The 26,497-nt window shown below is 40.4% G+C and overlaps 1 protein-coding gene across 4 annotated transcripts in view; it reads left to right on the top strand.

Moving 5' to 3' along the window:
• BICRA (BRD4 interacting chromatin remodeling complex associated protein) overlaps positions 1 to 26,497 on the top strand; it is a 66,604-nt gene that overhangs the window by 31,015 nt on the left and 9,092 nt on the right. For 2 of the 4 annotated variants that reach the window (XM_058195079.1, XM_058195077.1), the window contains 10 exons: positions 10,901 to 10,942; positions 13,173 to 13,218; positions 14,285 to 14,327; positions 14,772 to 14,837; positions 15,377 to 17,380; positions 18,411 to 18,725; positions 22,449 to 23,150; positions 24,366 to 24,696; positions 25,705 to 25,832; positions 26,249 to 26,374. In XM_058195079.1, the coding sequence (XP_058051062.1) occupies positions 13,178 to 13,218; positions 14,285 to 14,327; positions 14,772 to 14,837; positions 15,377 to 17,380; positions 18,411 to 18,725; positions 22,449 to 23,150; positions 24,366 to 24,696; positions 25,705 to 25,832; positions 26,249 to 26,374 (3,756 nt within the window). In that variant the 5' untranslated portion in view covers positions 10,901 to 10,942; positions 13,173 to 13,177. The remainder of the gene's footprint in view (positions 1 to 10,900; positions 10,943 to 13,172; positions 13,219 to 14,284; positions 14,328 to 14,771; positions 14,838 to 15,376; positions 17,381 to 18,410; positions 18,726 to 22,448; positions 23,151 to 24,365; positions 24,697 to 25,704; positions 25,833 to 26,248; positions 26,375 to 26,497) is intronic. The other 2 variants (XM_058195078.1, XM_058195080.1) reach the window with 2 other exon arrangements.

Here is a 26,497-nt window from a genome sequence, read left to right as displayed (position 1 = left end):
CCATTCTTACTCCAGCTCTTGTCAACCTAACAGTTCCGAAAGCATGCAAATGCAAGTAGATAAATAGGTACCACTATGGTAGTAAGGTAACTGCTCTCTGTGATATCATGCTGGCCACATGACCACGGAAACATCTTCATAGAGTGCTGGCTCAAAGGCTGTGAAACAGAGATGAGCACCTCCCCATATAGTCAGCAACAACTTGTGGAGTAAAATCTGCAGGGATTCCCTTACCTTTTACTTTTTTTATAAGGGCATATAATTTCACAATAGCATCTGCTGTGTTAAGGGATACCATCTAAGTACATTTATGCCTATAAATTAAAGTGTGTTTGTCTCTTTGCACTTTAGTGAACAAGTTAGCTTTGCATTTTGCCTGTTTATTACACTTTCAGAAAGTTATTTTTTACTGTGCGGAGGTAGTTAATAAAAATGTGTTGTTTACTCTGCTCTTGTTATACTGTCGGTTAAGCTTTTTCTTTCTTAGTGTTCAGCATTGTTGTTAGAGTTTAAAATGGAAACTATCATCCTAAAAATACCTTCTCTCCAGGTATTACCTTTATTCCCAAGTTGCTTCTAGGTGCTTTTTAGCCATTAATTAGTCTAGCTTCATAACTCTCCTAGGACACTGTCAAATATATTTTGACTGATAAACAGAGTCACATAAAGGTGAAGGCATTCTCTATAGGCATATGCTTAACATAAAGTATTTAGGAATATGGAATTCAGAGAATCTTTGCACCCAATCTTCCTATCTCATTAGCCCCTGCTTCTTTTTGGATTTGGAACTGAACTGTTCCGCTCCTTTTCAAGTGTACCAAAATGTCCTGCTACCTGTGCCTTAGGGCATTTTTAATTGTCCATGCCTCTGCCCTAATTCTTACATGAAACATGTAACAGTCTAGTTTCTGGACAATTCCCCAAATCAAATGTTTAGTTTACAGGTAGTCCTTGATTTATGACAGGTCGAAGTTACAAAGGACCACTCAAAAGCTATTTACTGTTTCAAAGTTATAGCTGCTGCAGTGCCCCTGCAGTCACGTGCACAAAATTTGGGCTGATTCACCCTTACAGTCGACAGCAGACAGGCTGTGTTATTTGTCCAAAAAGAGGCCATTATCCTTATTTCAGTAATGTGTTTAATGTGCAACATTTCTTACAATGATAAAGTGTAATGTAACATCTTTTAGCTTTGTTAATATTTTTCATGTTGGTAGTATTTTCCTTTTATACTTTGTTGCTAGCATTTTCAAGATTACGTTAGTTGTATGTTTCAGATGGGGACTGCAGCCAAGAAATTAAAAGACGCTTGCTCCTGGGGAGGAAAGCTATGGCAAATATAGACAGCATACTAAAAAGCAGAGACATCACCCTGCCAACAAAAGTATGTGTAGTCAGGGCTCTGGTTTTCCCAGTTGCAATGTATGGCTGTGAAAGTTGGACCATAAGGAAGGCTGAGCGCCAAAGAATTGAGGCCTTTGAACTCTGGTGCTGGAGAAGACTCCTGCGAGTCCCTGGGACTGCAAGGCAGTCAAACCAATCAGTCCCAGAGGAGATCAACCCTGACTGCTTTAGAAGGCCAGATCCTGAAGAGGAAACTAAAATTCTTTGGCCACCTAATGAAAAAGAAGGACTCACTGGAGAAGAGCCTAATGCTGGGAAAGATTGAGGGGCAAAAGAAGAAGGGGACGGCAGAGAACGAGGTGGCTGGATGGAGTCACTGAAGCAGTCGATGTGAACTTAAATGGACTCCAGAGAATGGCAGAGGACAGGAAGGACTGGAGGAATGTTGTCCATGGGGTCGCGATGGGTTGGACACAACTTCACAACTAACAACAACAACAATGTTTATATTAACATTCCGGCTATCTTCAGAAGTTAATTATGCTATAAATATTACAAGTCCAGTGACAAGTTATTGGTCACTATAAAATTGTGTCATTTCCCACATACTGTATATTTGTGTGTTGCAGTTTTAGGTTTTTCAGTACACCAAGTTTCCCAGGGCTTACTTTGTGAACTGTAGTACATATAGTGACACGCTATATGAATATAGGAGCTATATGAACTACTCCTTGCTGCATGGTCATCTCCTTGTTTGACCTCTTTGACTCCATCTCAGGGTTGGTGACATCATTCTCTAAGCTATGGATTTCAATTTGCCTTCCTTGGGAATGGGTCTGAGGTGGCTCAGAAGTTCGGGATCATGGTGATGGCTGAGAGCTTATTTCCAACACAGTATACACCTGATCCAGTTTTCTTGACAGAGCAGTGGCAAAGTGGACTGGAATTTGGGGAGCTGTGGTCCCCTTTGTGGTCAGGATCAGATTATGTCCTGGTAACCATGAGATTCTTTGATGCCTTCCCCTTCCCCCACAGGAAAGCTGAATCTATTAGATTAGACCAATGATGGTTAAGCTTTTTGGTGCCAAGTGTCTAAACCACAGGAGAACGCGTGCATGTCCGAACCCCCAAAATGAAATGCGAGCACCCCCCGTGCATGAATGAGCATCCCCCATGCATGCACCCCAGCCCTCCTGGGCATGTCCCCCCCCCCGTGCCCCATTTAGGCTTCCAGGTTAGTGCAGGAGGCTTTTCAGGCTCAAAATGGGGCGGGAGGGGGGGCCCTCATGGCCGTCCCATGTCCCATTTTGGGCCTGGAAAGCCACCTGCACCAACCTGGAAGCCAAAATGGGGTGCTGTGTGAGGCCCCCGCGTCCCATTTTGGGCCTGGAAGCCTCTTACACCAACCTGGAAGCCAAAATGGGTGCAGGGGGCCACACGAGACCCCCCCCCGCACCCCATTTTGGGCCTGGAAAGCCTGCACCAACCTGCACCTACCCATGCATGCGCCCCACGCATGCACAGCAGAGATCCAAAGATCAGCTGGCCAGCGGGAGGCGCATGCGCATGCACAGTGGAGCTGGGCTGAGGCAATGGCTGGACTGTCTGCAGAGAGGACCCTTCGTGCCACCTGTGGCACACGTGCCATAGTTTCACCATCATGGTCTGCTGCATGGAACAACTGAGACTCTCTAGCAGGGGTGAAATGCTCCCCGTTCGGATCGGATCACCTGATCTGGTAGTGATGGTGGCATGTGGTTCAGAGAACCGGTAGCAAAAATTCCTCCCCCCCCTCCATGCCCAGCTGAGCTGCGCGATCATTAGAGGCCGAAAAAATGCTTTTAAAAGTAAAAAAAAAGCCTCTGATGATCCCATGGTTCAACTGGGATCGTCAGAGCCTTTTAAAAGCATTTTTTCTACAACTTCTTCTGCAGAAGAGGTTGTAAAAAATGCTTTTAAAAGGCTCTGATGATCCCAGCTGAGCTGCCTGATCGTCAGAGGCTTTTTTTTCTTTTAAAGGCAAAAAAAAATGCTTTTAAAAGAAAACAAAAGCCTCTGATGATCAGGGAACTCAGCTGGGATTGTCGGAGCCTTTTAAAAGCATTTTTACAACCTCTTCTGTGGAAGAAGTAGAAAAAAATGCTTTTAAAAGTAAAAAAAATGGCCACGCCCACAGAACTGGTAGTAACAAATTTTACATTTCACCACTGCTCTCTAGTCATTGCTTGGAATAAGAGAGAGGCTGATACCTTGTCTCACATCCATGCAATCTCCGAACCCATTTTCCATGATTCATAGAAGAGTTGAGAGAAATAAAATGGCTTGAGATATGTCTGGAACACCACTGGAGATCAATGAGGAATGAACGTGGACAAACATAGCTGAGATATACTATTCGTATCTTCCTTGTGGCACTAAGAGTGGCAACTCCCCAGTGTTTCTCTGCCCTGATTGCTTCTACAGACAGCCAAGTGGCAGTTCTGTTTAATGATGCTACTTAGTTTGGGTAATGAAACGTCTGCATAAATCTAACCAAATTCAGAGAGCACCAAGGACCCCTCATTTCAATCCCGAGTTAAAAATATTTTCCTTTACTGGTATTCTGCTCTCCATGCCCCTTCTTGAGCCTGTCCCTTATTTGAAATCTGTACTGTCATTTGACTTGTTGAGGAGTCTTGTGTAATCTGAAAGCCTAAATGGTCAGTTAAAAGCTGTAGTCTCTTCGAAATCTGTTTGTCTTCCCAATTTGATTTAAGGCAATCTAATTTTCAGGGTAGATAATTTCCTTACATAAACAGCCTGGCACTTCCTTGAAACAGTCCATTATAAGTGCAACTCTTTTTTCTCAAAACAATCATTAGTAGCCTGTTGTATCTCTTCCTTCTCTGACCAAAGACACCCCCTTTCTCAACAACCCTTTGTGGTTATAGTGGCATTTCAGTCCCTTCTTCGCCCCCTGCTGCCACTCGGCAGGCAGTCTTGCTGCTTTAGAGATCTGCAGTGATTCAGTCCTAGTGCTATTGGTCAGGACATGAATCCCAGCCAAGCTAAAAGGAGGGGGAGGGGGGGAAGAATGACACACCATGTGTTGGCACACAATACCAGATGCCGGGTTTTCATAATGGGGAAGCCTTTTTGGCCCCAGGCAATGCTCATTGTTCATCAACCCCTCCAGAAGAGCTGTAAAAATAAAACCTCTGATAGGTGAATGTAAGTGTAAACAGCGGGTGGCGTTCTGGGTAATTTTTAATAGACTATACCGCTTAACTGAAAAGGCAAATACTACAGAATATTGCTAGCTCTTTGCCTCTGTTTGGAATGGCTTGCATATTTCCTGCAGTTTCTTGCTGTAATAAATGGATAGCCATCTTCGAAGCTTCATTGCTTTTCTGCCAATTTTGTATTTATGTAGGATCTAATAAGATTGCTAAAATGAAAGCTTGGGGGGAAAAATAATCTATCCACTTTCCATTCAGAGCTCTTTAAAAAAAACCCGGACTCTTCTGGTAGTTGTCTTCTTTCTAGATATGTGTATTTATGTTAACTGTTCAATAGAAGCAGGGGATTTTTACCATTAAAGAGCATCTCTTCTTGTACTGAAATTTTATTTATGGCGGATAAGCCTTGAATAAGAGACTCTCAATTGCAGACTACATAGAAGAAAAAGGTTTGAAATGAATGTGCAATATGTACAGAATGGTGTGCTTGTGCTTTTATACTTATATATACATATATGTAATCTCCATGCACTACTCTTAATATTGCGATTTCTACAGACATTTGTTTCTGTATTTGTAGGAAATACTTTTGTTGCATAAAGTATAGAACATCTTACTGGGTCCGAGATGCTGATGGAGATGGAATTAAAAATATGGTGGCCAATAAAAAGTGTTTAGGTCCTACAAATTCGGTTTCCTTTATAGCTGGATGGCTTAGAAAATGACACCAGAATGGCCACTCTTGGCTGATCTCAAAAGCTAAGAAGGATCAGAGCCAATTAGTAATTAAATTGGAGATGACATGGAAATTCCAAGGATGCAGGTTAGACTGGGAAAACAAAAATGTCCACAACCAAGACAGTGACAATAACAATGGCTTCCCAACAACAAAATGAAAGTGGTATTTTATTTATTTATTCACTTATTTATCCCATATATATAGCTGCCCATCTCATATATATAACACACCTGTGTTCGTGTAGTCAGCAGCCCAGTTCAACTCGATGGAATCCTTAATAAGCTGTTGCCATTGATATCTCTAGCATTTGCGGAAAATTGAAGGAAGACATCTACAGGTAGTTCTTGAAACCTTTCATTTAGTGACCATTTGAAGTTACAACGGCACTGAAAAAAGTGACTTACAACCATTTTTCACACAAGCATTGCAGCATCCCCATGGTCACATGATCAGAATTCAGATGCTTGGCAACTGGCTTGTATTTATAATGGTTGCAGTGCCTTCGGGTCATGGGATCCCCTTTTGTGACCTTGTCACAAGCGAAGACAATGGGGAGGCCAGATTTACTTAACAACCGTGTTACTAACTGAACAACTGCAGTGATTCACTTAAAAACTGTGTCATGAAAGGTCGTAAAATGGGACAAAATTCAATTAACAACTCTCTCACTTACCAAGAGAAATTTTGGGATCAGTTATGATCATAATGTGAGGACTACCTGTGCTTTGTACAGAATATTTGAAAAGTCCAATCTAATTTTTTTTCTCCTGCAGCTTTTCTAAACGCCAGTGTAAAGGTATGTCTCTAACCGGCTCAGTTCTTCCTGCTAAAGGAGGTCATTGCCTTTTGAAAGAGGACTCCGCATGTTATCTGAATTCTTAGGGAATGGATGACAGTATAAGTGATCCCCAACTTACAACTGGTTGCTTAGTGACCTTTTGAACTTATAACAGACCTATCTTGGCACTACTTACAACCCCGTTTCAAAGTTCTGATGGTCCTGCCCCCCTGCAGTCATGTGACTGGACTTTACAATGGCTTTGCTGAAAACCAACACTTAATGTCCATGGTGTTCACTTAACAACTACCACAAAAAAGTTTGTAAAATGAGGTTGATCACGCTCCCTTACAGTCATAAGTCAAGGACTACTTGTAAGAAATGCTTATCTTAAAGAGCCTTGAAAGAAGTTGTTGCCTGAGGAGAGATGTGAAAACTAGTGGTTACTTGACAACTGAATTCTAGATGTGTAGAGACAAATTACTCTAGGCCTGTGGTCCATGGACTCTTGGAAGGGCACAATGGCGTCACAGGGTGTGCTGTGGAATAATGGGAAAAGGGAGAAAGTGCAGTAATTAAAAATAAATAAAGTAACTTTAACATTGACTGGACTATATTTTTGCATCTGAAAATAACTTATTGTGGGATCTGTATTTCTAAAGAAAGAAACTGTTTGGCTCTGTATTGTGTATCTGGGCTAGCATGACCATACTTCCTTTCTTTCATAATGACTTCCGTTCTTTTGAGTTACTTTTTGACCTAAAATAACCCGGCATCGAATAAGCCACAGATATCATTGGTTGGCTTTAATGACTGTTGCTGTAGTTTATACAATGTATTACCGAAATGTAATTGCACATGTAAGCTTAGTGAGTATGAAATCATTTGATCATGACTCAAGATATGCATCTCTTCTGCAGTACCTGTGAAAACTAGAAACAGAACTAAACCAGGCTTCTGTTTCATTTATGATAGCAATTCAGTCTCGGTGTTTCATTTTCTTGCCTCAGAATACATGCAAGATCATTTTAAAATGAGAATGCACAAAGTTCTCCCTTCAGTAAGGCTCATGAGCTCCAGAGCTGCTTGTCATAAAAGTCTTCTGGGACCTGATTGCATGCATTGTTGCATCTGTATATCATGTTGCCCTGAGCAATGCTGTGATTCTTTTAATATGAATTTGGAGGAAAGCAACCACTCAATTCATAGGAAATGGTGCCTCGGATATCAGTTGTTCTGTAATAGGTCTTGGATAGTTAGTGGTTTAAAAATCTCTGGTTTTGCTAGCAGTAATAGTAGTGTGTGGCATTTACAGCTGAAGACTAAATTATTCTATTTAACATTGCTTTTTTATATGGAAAAAAGGAAATCACAGTTGATGTATCACTACTGTTGCTATTAAACAAAATTGGCTAGGTGCTAACTAATGACCCTGATTGTTTACGTTTTGTACATAGAAAAATGAAAATACTGTTGATATTAATATTTTACATGTTCCCACGTAATTTTGAACCAGTTAGCATGTGCTATCCTTGCTTCCTTGGACACAATTAGTCTTTGAGGGTTTTACAGCTGTATATTACATCACTCAAAGGCTTCAGGATCTGGTGTGTATCTGGTTCTTTCTCTTGAGAAAAATTAGAAATGTCTAAATCCTAACTTTTTCAGCAAAACTATTGACTTTTTGTGGCATCAGACTAGAAATTGCATTCTAGTCTTACCTTAGGGATGAAGCCAGCTGGGTGACTTTAGGCCAGTCACTCTCTCTCAGCCCTTGGAAGGAGGCAATGGCAAACCACTTCCAAAAATCCTTGCCAAGAAAATCAGAGGGACTCATCCAGGCAGTCACCAAGAGTCAAAAACTGACTCAGAGGCAACCCCTGCCCCATAAAATGGATGTTTATCCAGACAATTATTTTAATGCCCATCATTTCCAAAAAAGTATGGCTGAAAATGATGGGCACTGGAATCCAGCATATCCAAAGAATGTCCGTTTGTGGAAAGTTGACGTAGGACAACTACTCTGCTGTCTTTCAAAAGAGCAGCGTCTGCTAATAGAGCACATTTCCCTTCAGGACTGTATCTGCTCCACTGTACACAAATGTTGCAGACCAAACCAACTGCACATCTTCCACAATACTTAACACAGCTTTTCTTTGTCTCTGTGAACATGAGACATAACTGTGACTATTATGTAATGGAATTGCTTTGTGTAAAAGAAAGACATTTATGGCAGCTCATTGGACTTCTCCTTGGAATTGCTAGCTGTACTGTATAACCTATGGGTCCGTATGAACCCAGATTGATTTGACTGCCAAAGTTTTGATTTGCTTAGTATAGATGCATGGGAAATGTGCTAGGGTGAGGAGACACTATTAGAGAGACAGCCACTGCCTTGCTAAAGGCTGGTTTACAAGAAAGCATTGCCACATTAAAAAAAAATAGAACTTTGCTTTGGGAAAGAGAGAACATTTCTGTGGGGGAGGGGGAAATTTTGCTTTTCTAAAATGTGTTATATGATCTCAATCATCTATTTTATTTTGCTGAGCTCTCCTTTCAATACAGTATCTGGATAATTATCTAGCTTACTATTCACCTTTTTATGTAGACATCGTAAAGTGCCTTTTCACATGAAGTGAAAAAGAATTCCCCTGGGATGTGTTAATGGGTGCTCTGTGCTTGTTAAAATTTCTTTAGATTTAAAAGTTAGGGGGGAAAAACAAGAAAAAAATGGATCTTAAGAAATAAAATATCAGTAGTGTCAGATTGTAAATTGGTGTTTTATGTCAGTTGGCAAATGTTCTGGCAATTTAAGTCCCTTTATATCTAAATATTCTGTCTTTGTGTAAGTGTAAATATATTTGTATTGATACTTCTATTCTACTAATGAATATTCATCCAAAATATTAGGAAATAATTATGGTGACTAAAATTTCTGAATTTTGCTGAACTATCTTAATATCTTTGTTTTTCCACATTGGTTTCCTCTGATACCAGTTTCCTTCCACTGGGTTGAGAGATACTGGGATGATTACTGTACACCAGGACATGGCAAGTGTAAAAGGATTGAGCTGAATGGTTTAAATCAAGAGCTAAGCTTTGCTCTACAAATGTTTCCACAGTATGTATTTTATGAATGCAGAATATGTGGCCATCCTAATATAGTTGAGCTACATCTCCCAGCATCTCTCATTATGCTAGAGGGGGTTGATGTGGCAACATCTGCAGAAGTGTGCATTGGGCACTATGCACATTCATCTTGCCATTTGATATAAGCAGCAATGTTACTATTTCATTCAGATTATGTAATTTCTAGATTTCTTATTTAGTCCAGATTTTTCCAGTAAATTTAATGTTATTGCTCTGTTAACGTTGAATCTCTGATGAGGAAGATTCCTTACTTGATGGCAAAAGAGAGCTCATATTCATTAGGCCTGATTGGTTATTGTTGTATTAAGCAAGGCTATCAGCCAAAAAGCTGTTTTGCTGTTAAATGCAGAAATCTGCTAATTGCCCAACATTTCCTTAGCTTCTATTGAAATTCAGAGGTGATATTGTAGTTTAAAAGCAACTTCAAAAATTCCATGTAGGAAAGATTTGAAATCCATCAGGCTGATGTTGTGGATAAGAGAGAGAACTATGATGGTAGTGAGAATAAGAAAGTGATTATAATGTAGTACAACTAGTGGGGGATATAACTTTTTACTTCAGTGGGTGACATGAAAAATCTTCTGAGTCACTGGTACCAGAATAGAGCACATCTCTCTTGCTTCACAGAATCTTACTCTGAACCATTTATTGTGGCTTGTGTAGGTTCTGTATTGCAGATTATGTCAGCTGAACAGGTGACATCTACTCAATATGTACCAAAATTTACTGTCATACATATATGCATTTCTTCCTTTAAATCAAAAGGATTTGTTCAAACCTTTTCTCTTTGACTGGTGTATGTAAATATGTCCACACCTCATGTGTTAACACAGTTAACCAGATTTTGAGCATAGAAAAAAGTATATCGTATATTTGGAAATGAATTCTCCTAAGTATTTGAGCTTGAATACTACTTTGCCATTACCACAACATGGATGCATGCGTTAGGCTTGCCTTGCTATTTAGCCCGAGTTGTTGCAACTACAACTGACTCTTTCTTCTAGTGGGGAGGGGCAGGAACTCTTTAAGTTGAACTGAGCTTTGGAGCTGTTAGCATTCTGAAGCCAAACACAAGGACTAGACCAGTGTTTCTCAAACTTGGCAACTTTGGGATGTATGGATTTCAAAAAGCAACCAACGAGGGCACGGGTGCCAAACTGGCAGCCTGCAGGCCAGATGCATCACACACAGGCCACGCCCACCCTAGCTCCGCAAAGGCAAAAACCATTGCGATACGTCACGTGACTTTACGTGACACGATTGAGTTTGACACCTGTGAACTAGGGTGTTTACACATCTCAAAGTTACTAATGTTGAGAAACACTTGTCTAGGCTTACTCCTGACTTTTTTGTAGTTTAAGATCAGGAGGGCTATGCTAAACTCTAGAGGCATTATTAGTGGTTGTAAGGTGTAACACAAGTAGAAAAGCACTTCTTTTTGTCCTTTAGAAGACAATAAACATGTCACATTCTTCACAGCAAAGAAGGTTGTTTCCTGTATCCAGCAAATTTGTGAATTTCAAAGTAAAATGCACTTAGTTTGTTTGCTAGTACTACATCCACATGGTTTACTAAGCATACTTTTTCCCATGCTTTTTTTGATCAGCTAATAAAGAAACACAACTTACCAAGTTGTCATTTTTATGGATCTTTGTAAATTTGTCTTTTCAGAAACAATCCCATCCAGGGATGTCAAAGCAGTCTTTTTTTCAGGTAAATACCATTGTTGATAGGAAGTGTGATAGAATATTTTAATCATTCTGATTTTTTTAGTTAACAGTCTAAAATTATGCTGTTTAATGGTATCGAAACATTATTAAGTAGGTAAAAAAAAAAATTAAATGTGCCAAAAAATTTCTAGTCATTTTAGAAGATACACTAGTTGTAGAATTCTACAAGGAATACACTAGGCCTTCATGACTTGGAATTGGGAAAGGGCGACACTGATAAATTAATCATGAATCCACAAAGTAACACTTGGGGCTCTGATCAGCTGTTTAGCAAGCTGGTAGTTAAGCATAGAGACTTGGATAGGCTCAGCAGAGTGTTTTTAAGGTGGCAGCAGCAGCAATGAACTTACTGACTTTTTTTAAAATGCCGGCAGGCCACACGAGGCTGTTTGGTGGGACATGTATTGTGCCAGCCTGATTTATATCAAGTAGTAATGAGGATGCTTGTCTTTCAGGCAAAACTCAAGTGTCAAGGAGATGTGTTTTCTATAGTGATAAAGTGGAGGTGTGTGTCAGAAAACTGCACTTGGCATCACTCACTTCGTGGCCTGCAAGTTGAAGCATTTCTTCTGTGCATAGTTTTGAATGAAGTCCAACAAATGCTGCATCACTCATACTAGATGTATATGCTGTGTGTCTGTTTCTATTCCTTGATTAGAATATTAAACAGGCTCTACAGGTTAAGATTAACATTGATAGTGTGTTTATCTTTGCATTTTGATATGGACTTATGATTGAACCTACTTCTTGAATCCAATTCACATTTTAGTTTTAAAACTTGAGTGCAGTATATATCCAAGAAAACAATTTGTGCGTTCAAAACTTTGATTACAGCATACCTATACCTAGCAAGTTGTTATACCTTACTAAGTATCCATTTTGTTTCTGCTGTAGAACTCAATATTCCAGAAGCATTGTGAAATTTTTGCAGTTCTTCCTTCTGTATTTATAGAAGATAATTCAATCTGTTTAAAATAAGTGTTTTTTATATGAATATTTTACTTCTCCAGAATGAGAACTTTCTTTCACAATTGCCAATTTTTTTCCCCATTGGGAAAAAATGGCTTAATTTCAACTGGTATTGTCCAGATATTATTTTATCCCGCCTTTCCCTTTCATGTATTTATATATTTGGTCAACTCAAGGCAACATACCTATTATGAGACGTTTGAGCTAGGATGTTAAAACAACTTCTAATAGTTGATCTGTTTGATTGCTATTTTTTTTTTTATTTTGGAATGATTTTTAAATTGAAAATTTGAGTTCTTAATGTGAGCTGCTTTGGATTGAGCATGGGAATAATTTCTTTTATATTGCTTTTGTCTTAAACATTCATAAAACATTACAGTATCTTTGCCAAACAAGAAATAAATATAGCCAAAATGTCTTCCCCTAGAAATTTTTGGTAGTAATACTGTACATTTAATAAAATGTAGTTGGATTATCACCAGAAGAAAAAAAATGACACAATTATCATTTATGCATGGATGCATTGCCAGTTCCAAAGAATGATTAGTTGCAGCATATGCATGATTGCAAAATTGGCCAAGTACCATAATTCTCAACAACTGTCATTTTTAATTTGCACAGAGTATTAAAAACTGATAGAAGCAGTATAAGAAAATAATTTGACGTCCCAAATCCTTTCAGGTTAATAAAAGTATAAATGAGAATAACTTGCCCCAAACCTTGGAACTAGCAGAGCTTAAATAGTAGAAATGTCTGTAGAAGATTGCTACGGTATTTTGAACTAGTGTCTTAACACAGTACAGGTAATCCTTGCTTATGACCACAATTGAGTCCAAAATTTCTGTTACGAAGGGAAATAGTTGTTAAGTGAATTTTGCCCCATTTTACAACCTTTCTTGCCATAGTTGTTAAGTGAATTACTGCAGCTGTTAAGCTAATAACATGTTTGTTTAATAAATCCAGCATCCCCATTGACTTTGCTTGTCAGAAATTCGCAAAAGGGGATCATATGACCGGAGGGCACTGCAACCGTCATCAATATGACTCAGTGCCCAAGCACCTGAATTTTGATCATATTCCATGGGGATGCTGAAAAAGTCATAACTGTGAAAAATGGTCATAAATCATTTTTTTCAGTGCCAATGTAACTTCCAATGGTCACTAAAAAAAACTGTTGGAAGTCAAGGACTGCCTGTATATGGTGTCTTACCATTTTTAATGTAGACTCCAATATCTCATTTCAGTTGACATGGATGATGAAGATGGACGATGCTTGCTAGATGTAATTTGGTGAGTATTTGCCCTTGATGTGATTTATATAGTCTTCTTTTCTACTCTTCTTGTAGCGAAGCATTTAGTCAGTTATTTCTGTTAATTTTCACAAATATCAACCAAATACTTTTTCATTCATGCTTGGTCTATAAACTTGGAATGTCTCCTATGTGTCCACTAGTTGCTTTTCCAACTGAAATTTGGCTGAATGCCACTTGGCTTTTTCTTAAGCTTTTTGGAGGTGAGAATGGAATCAGAAGCTTTTGAATTGTGTCTATAGTGACAGCTGGATGGAACAGTTGTACGAGAAAATAGTAGACCAGCTTTCCCCAACTTGGTATCCTTTATATATGCCAGAAATGTAGTTCCCAGAATTTCTAACAAGCTGGTTTTGGAATGCTGAGAATTATTTGGATGTACAAACATTGAGGAATGTTGTTTTAGATAACAGTAGGTCAAAGCGGAGTAACTTAGTTGTTATATTTTAGAACAATATTTTATATTATAGTCTATTTCATGTAAACAAATATTATTAATGGTTTAAGAATTAAAATCCTAAATAAGTGGAACCAAATGTTTTTGTGGTCGAAAGTAAAAGGAGAGAAACCAAGAAATCACTCTTAACTTGTAAAAATTGAGATTAATTATGTGTGTGTGTGTGTATGTGTGTGTATCCTTTTATCTTATCTATACATATATTTGTGTTTCTTTCTATATAAGAATAGAATAGAATAGAATAGAATAGAATAGAATAGAATAGAATAGAATAGAATAGAATAGAATAGAATTTTATTGGCCAAGTGTGATTGGACACACAAGGAATTTGTCTTGGTGCATATGCTCTCAGTGTACATAAAAGAAAAGATACGTTCATCAAGGTACAACATTTACAACACAATTGATGGTCAATATATCAATATAAATCATAAGGATTGCCAGCAACAAGCAACAATAAGGTGTATTCTGCCAGAATACCAATAAATCAATGTTGCACACTAATGTAGTTTGTAATCTATAAAGACAATAGATAAAATTAAATTGTTCTAGTCATCGTTAAACAAATTTATCTCAACTATTTTTCCAGTGATCCTCAGGCCTTGAATGATTTTTTACATGGATCTGAAAAGGTAAGGTTTTATTCTTCATTTTAAATGAAATTAAATGTTTACTTAACAAATACCTCTATGCAATAATTACCTTTGGCTTATGTGCCTTTAAAAAGAAAAGTGATGCAGAAAATTGAGATGGTACCAGTCTTAGAACTAATGATCTGAGCAGACTTTTCTCGAAGTTATTTACTCCAGAAACTTTGAATGGTGGAAAATAAATGTTATCACAAAATTACTATGTAGGAGGATAAACTGTTTATTTCCTGACTAAAGTGAAGAGGCAGATAATTTCACCTCATAAGGGAAGTATGTGCCTAGTTTCCTGACAGGAATTTAAAAATTATCTTATCCAGATAAACTTATACCGTTTCATCTCTTTTCCATAGTAGTCCAATTCCTCAAATATCGTCATCTTTGAATTTACATACAATAACAGTATTTTTATTTTTATTTTAATAACAGATTGACAGCGATGATCTCTTGGACAACACAGGAGATGCAGCCAGTGCCTTCTTTGAAGGTGCTGGGGTATGTATTTTTCACCTCATTTTTAAAGCCTAAAGCTGAACATCGTATGACACGGGAGACGTAGTACTACCAGATCTTCGGTCATTTTGTTCGTTGCCTAAAAGCCTATGGGGGTGGAAGTGGATAAGAGTTAGAATCATGGCTAAGAATGAGGATTGGGTTTTAACTAAGTTTCCCAGTACTATTCCTCAACTTGAATTGTCTCTACCACTCAGTTTTTTCCACTTCATTTTTTATCTAGCTTTTCTCCTGTGTGGCTAATAGAACTGGGTTTAGTGAAAGAGGTTTGTCTCATGGTAATTATTGAGTAGATGTGAGAAATCTAAACCTAGCTAACATAGATCTAAAGAAAACTAAACCATTAAATTTTATGCATTAAATAATAGAGAAAGGTCATTAACATGAGGAGGTTATGGAGTAATAGAATTGTTATTTATATGCTAAAAACATAAAACTACAGAACACAGAAAGATCCACAAGTTCTGTTCCATTAATATTTATTTCACTCTCACTGTGCTTTCATTTTCACTTGACACTAGCTGCATGTGCAAGAAACCTCTGGCAATCATTTGAACGCTGAGCAAAGCCAACCCGCAACCAGTGTTGATTTAGACTTCTTGGAAGATGACATTCTGGGCTCGCCTTCAGGAGGTGGAGCCAACCTACAGAATTCAGATCAACCATGTGATATCCTCCAACAGAGTTTGCAGGAGGCAAACATCACTGAGCAGACTCTGGAAGCAGAGGCAGAACTCGACCTGGGTTCTTTTCAGCTCCCTACGCTCCAACCAGTGGTGCACACTGCCTCGGATGGTACCCCGCAAATTTTTTCCGGTGGGGCTGACCTCATTGGACTACAGCAACCTGCTGTCCTAACTCATCAAGCACTGGTGCAGCAGTCCGTCGGGGCCGATGTGGTCAACAAAGCCATCAGCGTGCAGCCTTTTCTTCAACAAGTTGGCTTAGGAAATGTCACCATCCAGCCAATTTCCAATCTTCAAGGGTTGCCCAATGGGAGCCCGAGTGGGGCACTGGGCATTGGGCAGATTCAAGTTGTTGGCCAGCAAGTCATGGCAATTAACCAGCCTGCTCAACAGATCATTGCTAAGCAAGTTCAGTCTTCCCAAGTGGCAACTATGCCCGTAGGAAGTTACATCACTCAGACGGCACCAGAACAACAGCAGGTCACCTTGGCCTCCGCTGGCGTCTCCCCCCAGAATGCCGGTCTTGTGATCCAGAAGAACCTCCCAGCAGTGGCCACTACCACTCTGAACGGAAGCTCAATGTTTGGAGGCGTATCGGCTGCTCAGGGTTCCCAACCGCTCACGGTCTCATCAAACTTGAGCAGCCCACTTGTTCAAGCCCAAAATGTCATCATTCACCGGACACCCACGCCGATTCAACCCAAACCTGCAGGTGTCCTTCAGCAGAAGCTGTACCAGATTACCCCCAAACCCTTTGGCCCCAACAACACCACGCTGACCCTCCAAAACGAGGCTGCTCTCCAGCAACAGAAAGCTCAGCAGAACTTAACTTTCATGGCAGGCAAAGCGGGACAGAATGTGGTGCTTTCTGGCTTCCCACCAGGGCTGCCTGCCAACATGTTCAAGCAGCCACCGCCACAACAACAAACTCTGAACAAGCCAATGAGTGTTCATCTGCTTAATCAAGGCAGCAGCATTGTTATCCCCGCACAGCATGTCCCCCAGGCTATGCTACAGGGTCAAAATCAGTTCCTCCTCCCAGGCCAGCTCACCGGGACATCGACAGTTCAAATCCCTCAGCAGCTCTCGGCATTACAGGCTAACATGGGTGGTCAGATTCTGACGACCTCACATCCTAGTGGGCAAACTCACATCATCACCAGCCAAGGCCCAGGTGGGCAGCTAATAACAAACCAAGCACTGCCTGCCCAAATTCTCACCAATCAGAACCTGGCAAGCCAGCTCAATTTGGGACAAGTACTCACCTCACAGAATGCCCATGGAACAGCTCACATTCTTTCTGCACCCATTCAGTTGCAACCAGGGCAGGTGGGCCAACCAACTCTCTTCCAGATGCCTGTATCTCTGGCTGGTAGCCTGACAACTCAAAGCCAGCCCACTGCTGCGGCCTCACTGACTGGTGGGGCCATCAATCAGAGCGGTCAGACTGTTATCCAAGGAGTCACTCTGCCTAACCAAGTGGCTATGTTAAATGCCACGGAGAGCCTCAACCAAACCGTGACCATACAAGCCCCCCCTAATGCCACCAGCCAGAGCCCTGGTCTTATTCAGCCACAGTCAGCCTCCAGCACCAACCTGCTACCCAGTGACCAAGCCAATATGCTAACTGTCCAGGCCACCTCTCAGCCCTCTGCTCCTTCTCAGCTTCAGTTGAACGTTCAGCAGCAAACACCACCACCTCAGCAACAAGCACAAATACCCGTGACTTCCCAGTCGAGCCCTAATTTGGTGGCATCAAGTCCTGAAAAGATTATTTTGGGCCAGACAGCTAGTGGAACTGTAATCTCCCAGGATTCCATGCAGATGTTTCTACAGCAGGTAAGTTAAATAATTCTTGGCACCACAGCTTTTCCTGTTGCTTTGGTTAGTCTGTTTTGTCTCTCTTGAAGGGTACTCCAATTTACTAGCACAACATGAGTGGATAAAGAGTCAAGAAAGTTCGTGGCCGTGACAACTCAGAGCCTTTGAATTACTCTAATTTGGAAATTTTCTAGTCTTCAAGATTAGTCTTTGCAGGTCACTTGGTAAAAGTGAAGAACAGCGGAAAGGGAGAGGCCAGCTTTTGTATTAACAAAGTATAGCAGCTTTTATATTCTGTGTTGCTTCTTTTTTTTCCTTATTCCCAAATCTTGATATGCAAACTTCATTTCTTTGACTTTGTTCCAAAGGCTCAGCACTTCTTTCTGACAGCTTGTTGTTTGTAACCATATCTTCCCTCGCAATTCTTCAGCCTTTTGAGAATCAGGATAAGGCTGACCAGGTGACGTAATTTAAATCAACAAATATAAATATCTTAATGGTCATATAGACAAAGAGTAAGAGTCAGCACTTATTCAGTGACACATAATTGATTTAATAATTAGGGGAACAATCAAGTTAGCAGATTGCAGACATGAGGTGAGGATATACCTTCTCTCATAGGTAATACTGATACTTGTTTACCTGGGTCAAATTTCAGGAGGCTCTCTACACACAGCAAGTAAATAGAAAAGGCTGGATATGTTTGCTTTTCCAATCCGTTTGTGATTAGAAACTACATTCTTTAAAGGGCCAGAGTCTGATTTGAATGTGAATATACTGTAGATTGTGTAGCTTCCATTAATTATGAGCTTTTGTACATTACCAAATAATTTTTGGTGACAAAATTACGCAGAGCACAGTTTCAGGTGCGACTTTCTACATAAGCTTGATTTTTGTGACCAAGGGGAAAGCAGGGAAGGAGAGTAATAATTTGATAAAGTTTTTCAGTTTGGTAACATTTTTACATGTGAATCTAAACAATAACCAGCATTGCTAAAGATGGGCAAATAATGTGAAGATGGTCCATGCTAAATCTCTTGGATTACAGAAGGATCAGAGCCAGCAACAGCAGCAGCAGCAGCAATTTTATTCGCCAGCTCTGAAAATGCAGCAGGAGAGCAGTATGAATGACTCTGCCGTACCTCCCCATCTGCCAATGCCTCTGCCCATCTACAGCCTAGCCACCACTGCGCTCAGCACCACAAGCAGTGTCCCAGCCTCGGTGATAGTCAGCAGCAGTGTAGGCACAGCCCTGCAGCCACCTGCCAGCCGAGAGCTGAACCAGAGCCACAACCTGCCACCGGTGGATTCCAAAGTACCACAGTTCTCGACTGGCCCTTCCCAGCAGGCACTGGCTTGCCAGGTAGACCTTACCTGTTTGCAGATCCGTAAAGTTGCCCTGCTTTGGCCTGTCCTTCTGCCTTACTTCCTCCTGTCTAACATGTCTGCCCTTCTTAATTTTCCCTTCACCTACTTGCTTTGTCCTGCACATTCTCCGTGCAGAACATAGAGTGAGTGAGAGAGAGAGAGAGAGAGAGACTGAGGGAAATATTAGCATCTCATCTAGGTTTATATTCTCCCACACTTCAAAACAAAGGCTTGGGTGTTGGTGGTTACGTGATTTCTTTTATTGCAATAGAAGTCTCCCCCTTGTGGAAATAGTATGAATAATACAAAGAGGAAATTCTTATCAGAACAGTTGCCTTCTGGCTAGCAATCAGGATAAATATTTCTGTTTAAATATAAGATTATCTCCTCCCGTTCAAATTTATAGCACCCATAGCAATAGCCGTACAAACAAAAATAAAACAGAAGCATTTTTCCTACATTGAAAATAATTTGACTGAAAATGGTAAATTCTTTTGTACCCAAACATTATTTCAAAAAACAAAACAGATAAACATTCACTTCTTCCTGCACTTATTTTATTTCCTTGGTGTTGCTGTAGTTCCATGAAGCAAAAATATTTTTAGAGAGAGTCAGAGTAGATAAAAGAATATGGAAACAGCCACTGTGTTTGTTTGTCTTGAAGTGACTATAAAAACAGAAGAAAAAAACCAAATTTGTTCAATTGTTTTTTAAAACTAAAAGAAATTGACACATACCCAGAAATCTGAAGTTTTGAGGATGTCATTTTGTATTGATCCAGTATGTTGTTGTTTTTTAGGTTGCAATCCTGTACCTGCTTAGTTGAACAGAATTGTTTCTAAGTAGATACGGGCAGGACTGCATGACTTCATAAGCGTAGATGGCAAATCCTTCAAACTTTGAATAATAAAACAAGATCAGATTACCGTATATACTCGAATATAAGCCGATCCGAGTATAAGCCGAGGTCCCCAATTTTACCCCAAAAAACTGGGGTAAACTGGGGACTCGAGTATAAGCCGAGGGTGGGAAATGAGGCAGCTACCGGTCGGGGAAACCCTCCCTCCCTCAGCCGAGAAGGCTGGCGGCTCCCCCGCCCCGCCCTCTCACTGCACCGGCAGGGCTTCCCCGCGCTAATGCAAAAGCCCGCCAAGTTTGCGCCATCCGGTATAATGTGAAAAAAAGAAGAAAAAAAAAAACCTCGAGTATAAGCCGTATATACTCGAGTATAAGCCGAGGGGACGTTTTTCAGCACAAAAAACGTGCTGAAAAACTCGGCTTATACTCGAGTATATACGGTAAGTTCACAGGAAAGAGTAGCACTGCACAGTTCTTTGGATTAGATTCCGAAAAGGAGGCTTTGGAATGCGCAAATGCGTCAATCTGGCAGTCGCTAGCAGTTTGTTAAAGGGTCCATTTCTTGGATTGTGCAGCTGCTGCAGGGGAGCTTCTGCTGCAGCCATGGGACTCCGGAAACAGGTGTGGCTGCTCTAAAGAGCTGTCAACGGAGGGCTCATCCACCTTTCTCTCCATTCGAAAGCACACTTTTGGAATCAAATCTGATGCATTGTACAGCCTTAGTCAATACAGGTAGTCCTCGACTTACAACAGTCCGTTCAGTGACTGTTCAAAGTTACAAAGGTACTGAAAAAAGTGACTTGGGACCGTTTTTCACAAGACCATTGCAGCATCCCCGTGGTCACATGATCAAAATTTGACTGCTTGGCAAACGGTTCATATTTATGACGGTTGCAGTGTCCCGGGGTCACGTGATCCCCTTTCGTGACCTTCTGACAAGCAAAGTCAATGGGGAAGTCAGATTCACATAACAACCGGGTTACTGGCTTAACAACTGCAACTATTCACTTGGCAAGAAAAGTCGTAAAATGCGCCAAAGCTCTTACTTAACCACATAAATTTTGGGCTCGCTTGCGGTCATAAGTCGAGGACTACCTATAATGACATGCAGTCCTGGACAGCCAAGGTACATGATGTTTTATATTGTAAAGATTCTGAATACCTGCAAAAGAATAGAAGTTGCAGAATGTCCCAAGATAACAGGCTAGCTTCCTCTACCTTAATACAAATTATAATACAAATAAGATGTATTAATACATCTTAATACATCTTAATACAAAAACTTCCAGCTGTAAATATAAGGTGAGTCATATGGGTCTTCCCAGAGTTCGGGGAATGTGCCCAAGTGGTCCCGAAACAGGCAAATATCCCAGTTTCTGATTGGTGGGACCGAGTCTGCTAAACCGTCTTTGCCCTTCCTTGGATCTCTGTGGCCTTCACTGTTTGTCTCTTTCCTTGTTGCTGCTCTTGCTTGCTTCTCTTTTGATTCCAACTAACCCGGGAATTGGTAGTAGCGGTGCTGCTGCTACTACCACTTTTGTTGCTTTTCTCCTGTCTTCCCTGCGTTGCACTCACGGTACTATTCTCTTTGACTAAAACCTGCATCTCTATTTGTTTGTTTAAAGAGATGTGATTTGCGAACTTGACTTTTCTTAATATTAGTGTGTCTTGTAGCCCGTATGTCGAAAGTATTGCAATGTAAAATCCTGTGCCTTCCTAGTATAAAAGGGTGGTATAGCCGAGATTCAAAGATAATGATTTGAGACGGCTTCTTGATATGAAAATAGATTATAGAAATGCAACGAAAACAAGGTTATAACAGTGGGACTTGAAGCTATACAGGTTGTCCTCGACTTACACCAGTTCATTTAGCGATTGTTTAAAATTACAATGGCACCAGAAAAAGTGACACATTGACCGTTTCTCACACTTACAACTGTTTCAGCATCCCTATGGTCAAAATTCAGACACTTGGCAACTGACTCATCCTTATGACAGTCGCAGTGTCCTGGGATCACGTGATCACCTTTTTAGACCTTTACTGTATTATTAACTTAATAATTGCAGTAATCCACTTAACAACTGCGGCAAGAAAGGTCCCTTAGCAACGGAAATTTTGGACTCAGTTGTGGTCCTAAGTCGAGGACTATTTGTATCTAATATTTAAGGTTGATTCAATAGCATCTAGGAAGGTTTTGAAGCCAAGACAGGAAAGATTGAAAGGGAAGCAAAGTACCTTGCAAAGGGCTACAAAACCTTCTCCGTTATCAAATAGCAAAAAACAATACAAAACAAAAAACCAGCTTCTTCATAACTTGCTGATATGGAGACCCAGAAAACAATAATATAGTTCAGCAGCTCTGTTGCAATCTGCCTCGATGTAACATTTTGGACTTAGATTTCTGCTTGAACTCTATGAGGAGGCAAAGGCAGAGACTTTTTAAAGAGTTTTAACTTGCTTTCCTTCCAAGACCAGGTAACTTTAATTTTATTTCAATATTGATTTATTTTCATCACCATAATCTTAAAAGGCACATCTTTAAAACAACATATTGAAAGAAAATTTGCTGGCATCAAAAATATTCTTCATGAATGTTTCATATTCTACCCTTGAAATCTTCCCTTCATGGCACAGGATCTCTTCCAGAATAAACTGGAAATGAAACAAGAGAGGGGGGAAAACTGCTTCTTTCTTAATAAAAAGAGTTTGCTAAAGTCTTTTTTTCGTAAGTTGACAATTGGGAGTCTGGGATTTGTAACCTGTTGGCTCCTCCTATTGCATTCTGGTGCTCAGCCACTTGCGAGTGCTGTATCTCGACCCATTTACCTCTATTTCTTCCTTTTTCTTCCTCTCTTTCAGTTGCCTTCAGGGCAGCAGAAACTTCCTGGAGCTTCCCCATCCCACTCACTACCTCATCCTTCAATGGGGGAAAGCCCCCAGCTCCAGCCCACGCACCTTTCCCAGATCCAGTCTCCACACCAGTCCCGTCCTCCATCCCAGCCTCAGCCTCTTTCCCGGCCACCTTCCCGGCCTCACTCAAGACCCCCTTCCCAGCCCCAGACTTTATCCAGGCCGCCTTCTGAACCCTTGTCGCGGTCTTGCACCCCTCAAGCTCAGATGCAGAACTTATATGTGATCCAGAATCAGATTGCTTCCTCTCCTCATGGTTCCAACCAGCATCCCCTACGACCTCCCTCGCAGCCTCAGGTACCATTTCAAGCCCCACAAGCCCAGCCAGAGGGACAGCCTCAGGTAGCAACCCCTCCACATCTCTCATTACAGGTTCAGCTTGCTCCTCAACTCCAGCCCCAGTCTGAGGCTCAGGCACGGTTGCAACCCCAGATCCAGGCCTCTTCTGAAGTGCAGCATACTCATTCCCCCCATTTCCAGTTACAATTCCCTGCCCAAGGCCCTATCAAAGCGCCCACCCCAACCCAGACCCTTCACCTGACAGCCGAACAACAGAGGAGCTTTCAGATGGTGTCAAATCAGTTCCAGGCTCTCTCCACAATCCCAGTTCCTGTTCCTCAGCAGAAACAGCTAATGGATCGGTTTCAGCAGGTATGGTAATAATGTTAAATAAAAAATTAATCTGAAAAAAAACTTGTACGCAGTAGGTCCCTCATTATTGCAGTTATATTTTTGCATATAAAATAGCTTCCGGGTGCTACTTAGTCATTTATGGTGTTTGTGAAACTTCCAAGTGGTACAATACAAGAAAAATTCCATCCAACTAGAAATCTTATTTCCATATGATTTTTTTTCTCTTTTTTTTGCATCTTTACTAAATTCCAAAGATTCCAATTCTCCCTAGGGAAGATTGGACAGTCCTACAGCTTTTTTGTTTTTGTTTTTTGTTTCTGAATTCTTAAATAAGGTTAATGTTTTACCTTTGTTTTTTTCATTGACTTTCATTGAAACTAAAGAGAAACTTAACCTGAAACTTTATTTCAAGCATGTTGGATTTTAAAAGTGTGTTAATATGGCAGAATTTGTGGAATCTAAATAGTCAGCGTTGTTGCTGTTGTGTGTAATGATGCTTGCCACCAGAAGGGCTTAATTTTAAACAAAATCCAAATCAGTTCTCATCTTGGATTGCTCCACCAGTTAAACAGAAGAAAGTAAAATTTCTGTTTGAGAAAGACTTGTGTCAAGCATTGTAAATGATGGAGGCAAAGGTGGCTTTTCTATTTTTTGTATTTGGTATCTGTATTTGATGCCTTTGAATCAACATTGATTTCTGGAGACTGCCTGGATTAGTCCCTGCGGTTTTTTTGGCAATATTTTCAGGAGCAGCTTTCCATTACCTTCTTCCTAGAGTTGAGAAAGACTGACTGGCCCAAGATCACCTGGCTGTCTCTGCTTAAGGCAGCACTAGAACCCATGGTCTCCTGCTATCTAGCCGAAGGCCTTAAGCAGTACACCAAACTGGCTGTCCTGTATATGATACAGGTTATCCTTTATAACCACAAAATCTTCATCCTCTTTATAACCACCAAACTGATCTTTGAGTTACTGTCTAGAATAATATCTGTTTCCTGGGATTAACTGATCTAGAAACTTTAATCCATTTTCCCAGTAGTTTTGGTATTATAATTCTCAAGTGATCAGTAAAAATCTACATGCTCAAAAACATTACTTTCTGCATTCCCAGGTGAATCAGGGCTTGTTCTGATAAAAGCAATGCTATATCCAAAAGGAATGTGTGTTTTCCAATCCTTTGGGATACAGTTTTTGGATTTGACTTTTCCTACTCTACCTTCGTATTTTACACAGGTACCCCAGGGAATTATCCTGCAAACAAAACAGTCAACGTCCACTAGCCAGGCACCACCCGCCTTGAGCCAATTTAGCAACCAGTCTTCTTCAGTGTTGGTTAGCAGCCAAGGACAGCAGCTCACAATGACAACAATTCCGGCTCAGGCACCAGCAGTCCATGGCCATACGCCTGTTCCCACAACCATTCAGTCTTCCAGTACAGGTTCCAGCAAAGCAGCTCCTGTACTTGAAAAGGGGCAAGTACCAAGAGGAACAACAAGCGGAGGACAACAACCGGCACAGGTTCTTCAGCAGCAAACTCCCGTATTGGTCAAATCAGCATCAGTATGTAAGTCGATAAACAGCATTATATGTCTTGGTGTCCTTTAATTTGGAAAAGGGAATAATTTTCCTTGACTGTTGCTGTTCAGCTTTTGACTTGTCGATTTATATTTATCTGCTTGTTGTGAGAATTGAAGGAGATTACTTCTTATTTGCAGCTGCTAATAGTTGTATCCCTGTCTATCTTTTGAAAGGAATGGGGTGAGGGGTGAAAAGATTCCGTTTACTGCCCTGTCCTTTTCAATAACAATAGACCTTCGACTTACAATCACAATGGAGCCCAAAATTTATGTTACAAAGCAACAGAGTTCTCAATGAGTTTTGCCCCATTTTACAATTTTTCTTGCCACATCACTACAGTTTTTAAGTTAATCACGTGGTTGTTAAATGAATCTGGCTTCCCCCTTGACTTTGCTCATCAGAAAGTCGCAAAAGGGTCTTGGCATAAGATTCATAAAATTCTAAAATTGTGCATCTTTGTAATTATTTTCCTGCTCATATAATTTAAATTTCCAAGTATGGAAGGAACCGGCAAGCAGGCCCCAAACATTTTATCATGAGCAGAGGCACATAAATCTGTTTTTGGTCCCGTATAAGTTATCTTGTTTCCAGAATTATGTAAGATCTAGGATATATATATATATATTTTAAATTTGCATTTATATCCTGCCCTTCTCCGAAGACTCAGGGCGGCTTACACTATGTCAAGCAATAGTCTTCATCCTATTTGTATATTTATATACAAAGTCAACTTATTGCCCCCAACAATTTGGGTCCTCATTTTACCTACCTTATAAAGGATGGAAGGCTGAGTCAACCTTGGGCCTGGTGGGACTAGAACCTGCAGTAATTGCAGGCAGCTGCTGTTAATAACAGACTGCATTAGCAATCTGAGCCACAGAGGCCCCCTATTATATTAGCCCTTAAAAAAAAACCCAAGGTGATAATGTTTGGAATTTGTTCCTATATCTCATTCTTGTGTATGTGTGTCTCTTCCTTTACCGTATTTCTCCAGCAATTGCTGCTGCGGTTCCTACAGAGAATAAAACATTTTCCAGCAGCTCCACTATTATTTCTGGAGGAAAAGCAACTTCAGGGCAAGGAAAGGCCACAATTCCTCATGCTGTACAACAGTCAGTTCAGGTGGGTTTGTTATAGCTGGCAAGCCATTTTTTGCCAAAACATTCATCTTCGCTATTATTGTTGAACGTTTGTTGTTAGCACTAGACAATGCTAGGGACTACTGACTTTAAGATAGTAGTGAATACTGTCAACGACTACAGTTATCTAAACATTAAAGCTAAGTATATATCTAGGCCCTGAAGGATTTAAATATTTTTAAAGTGCCAGAATGTTGATCATGTGACTACAGGGACACTGAGACAGTCATAACTGCAAGCACCGGTCATAAAATTATTTTGTCAACACCTTTGTAGAACAGTCTCTAAACAAGGCAGCCTTTAAGCGAGGTCTACCTGTGTTTGTTTTTAATTCCTTCTAATCCATTTGATATAAAGCTGCCTTCTTGGGGTTGTTGTTGTTGTTGTTGTTTTGGTCAGGCCAAGCCTGGAGTCATTAGCTCCGCATCAGGTCTGAATCTTGGGAAAGGGCAGCTGCCACTCCAGGTAGTTGGAAAAGGCTTGTCACAAGTCATGTCTTCAGCACCAGCTCAAATCCAGCAGCAGGTGAGAATCTATGTTGTTTATTGTAAAATTACTTGATAAAGAGTTTGTTTCACAAATGAAGGCAAATATATTGGTCCAGGATAATGTTGCAGGATCCAATCTGGGTCAGTCACCAGGACCAGA

This window comes from Ahaetulla prasina, chromosome 10 (assembly GCF_028640845.1).
Source record: "Ahaetulla prasina isolate Xishuangbanna chromosome 10, ASM2864084v1, whole genome shotgun sequence".
NCBI lineage: Eukaryota > Metazoa > Chordata > Lepidosauria > Squamata > Colubridae > Ahaetulla > Ahaetulla prasina.
The sequence above is the reverse complement of the archived record's forward strand: the minus strand, read 5'-3'. Positions and strand labels throughout refer to the sequence as shown.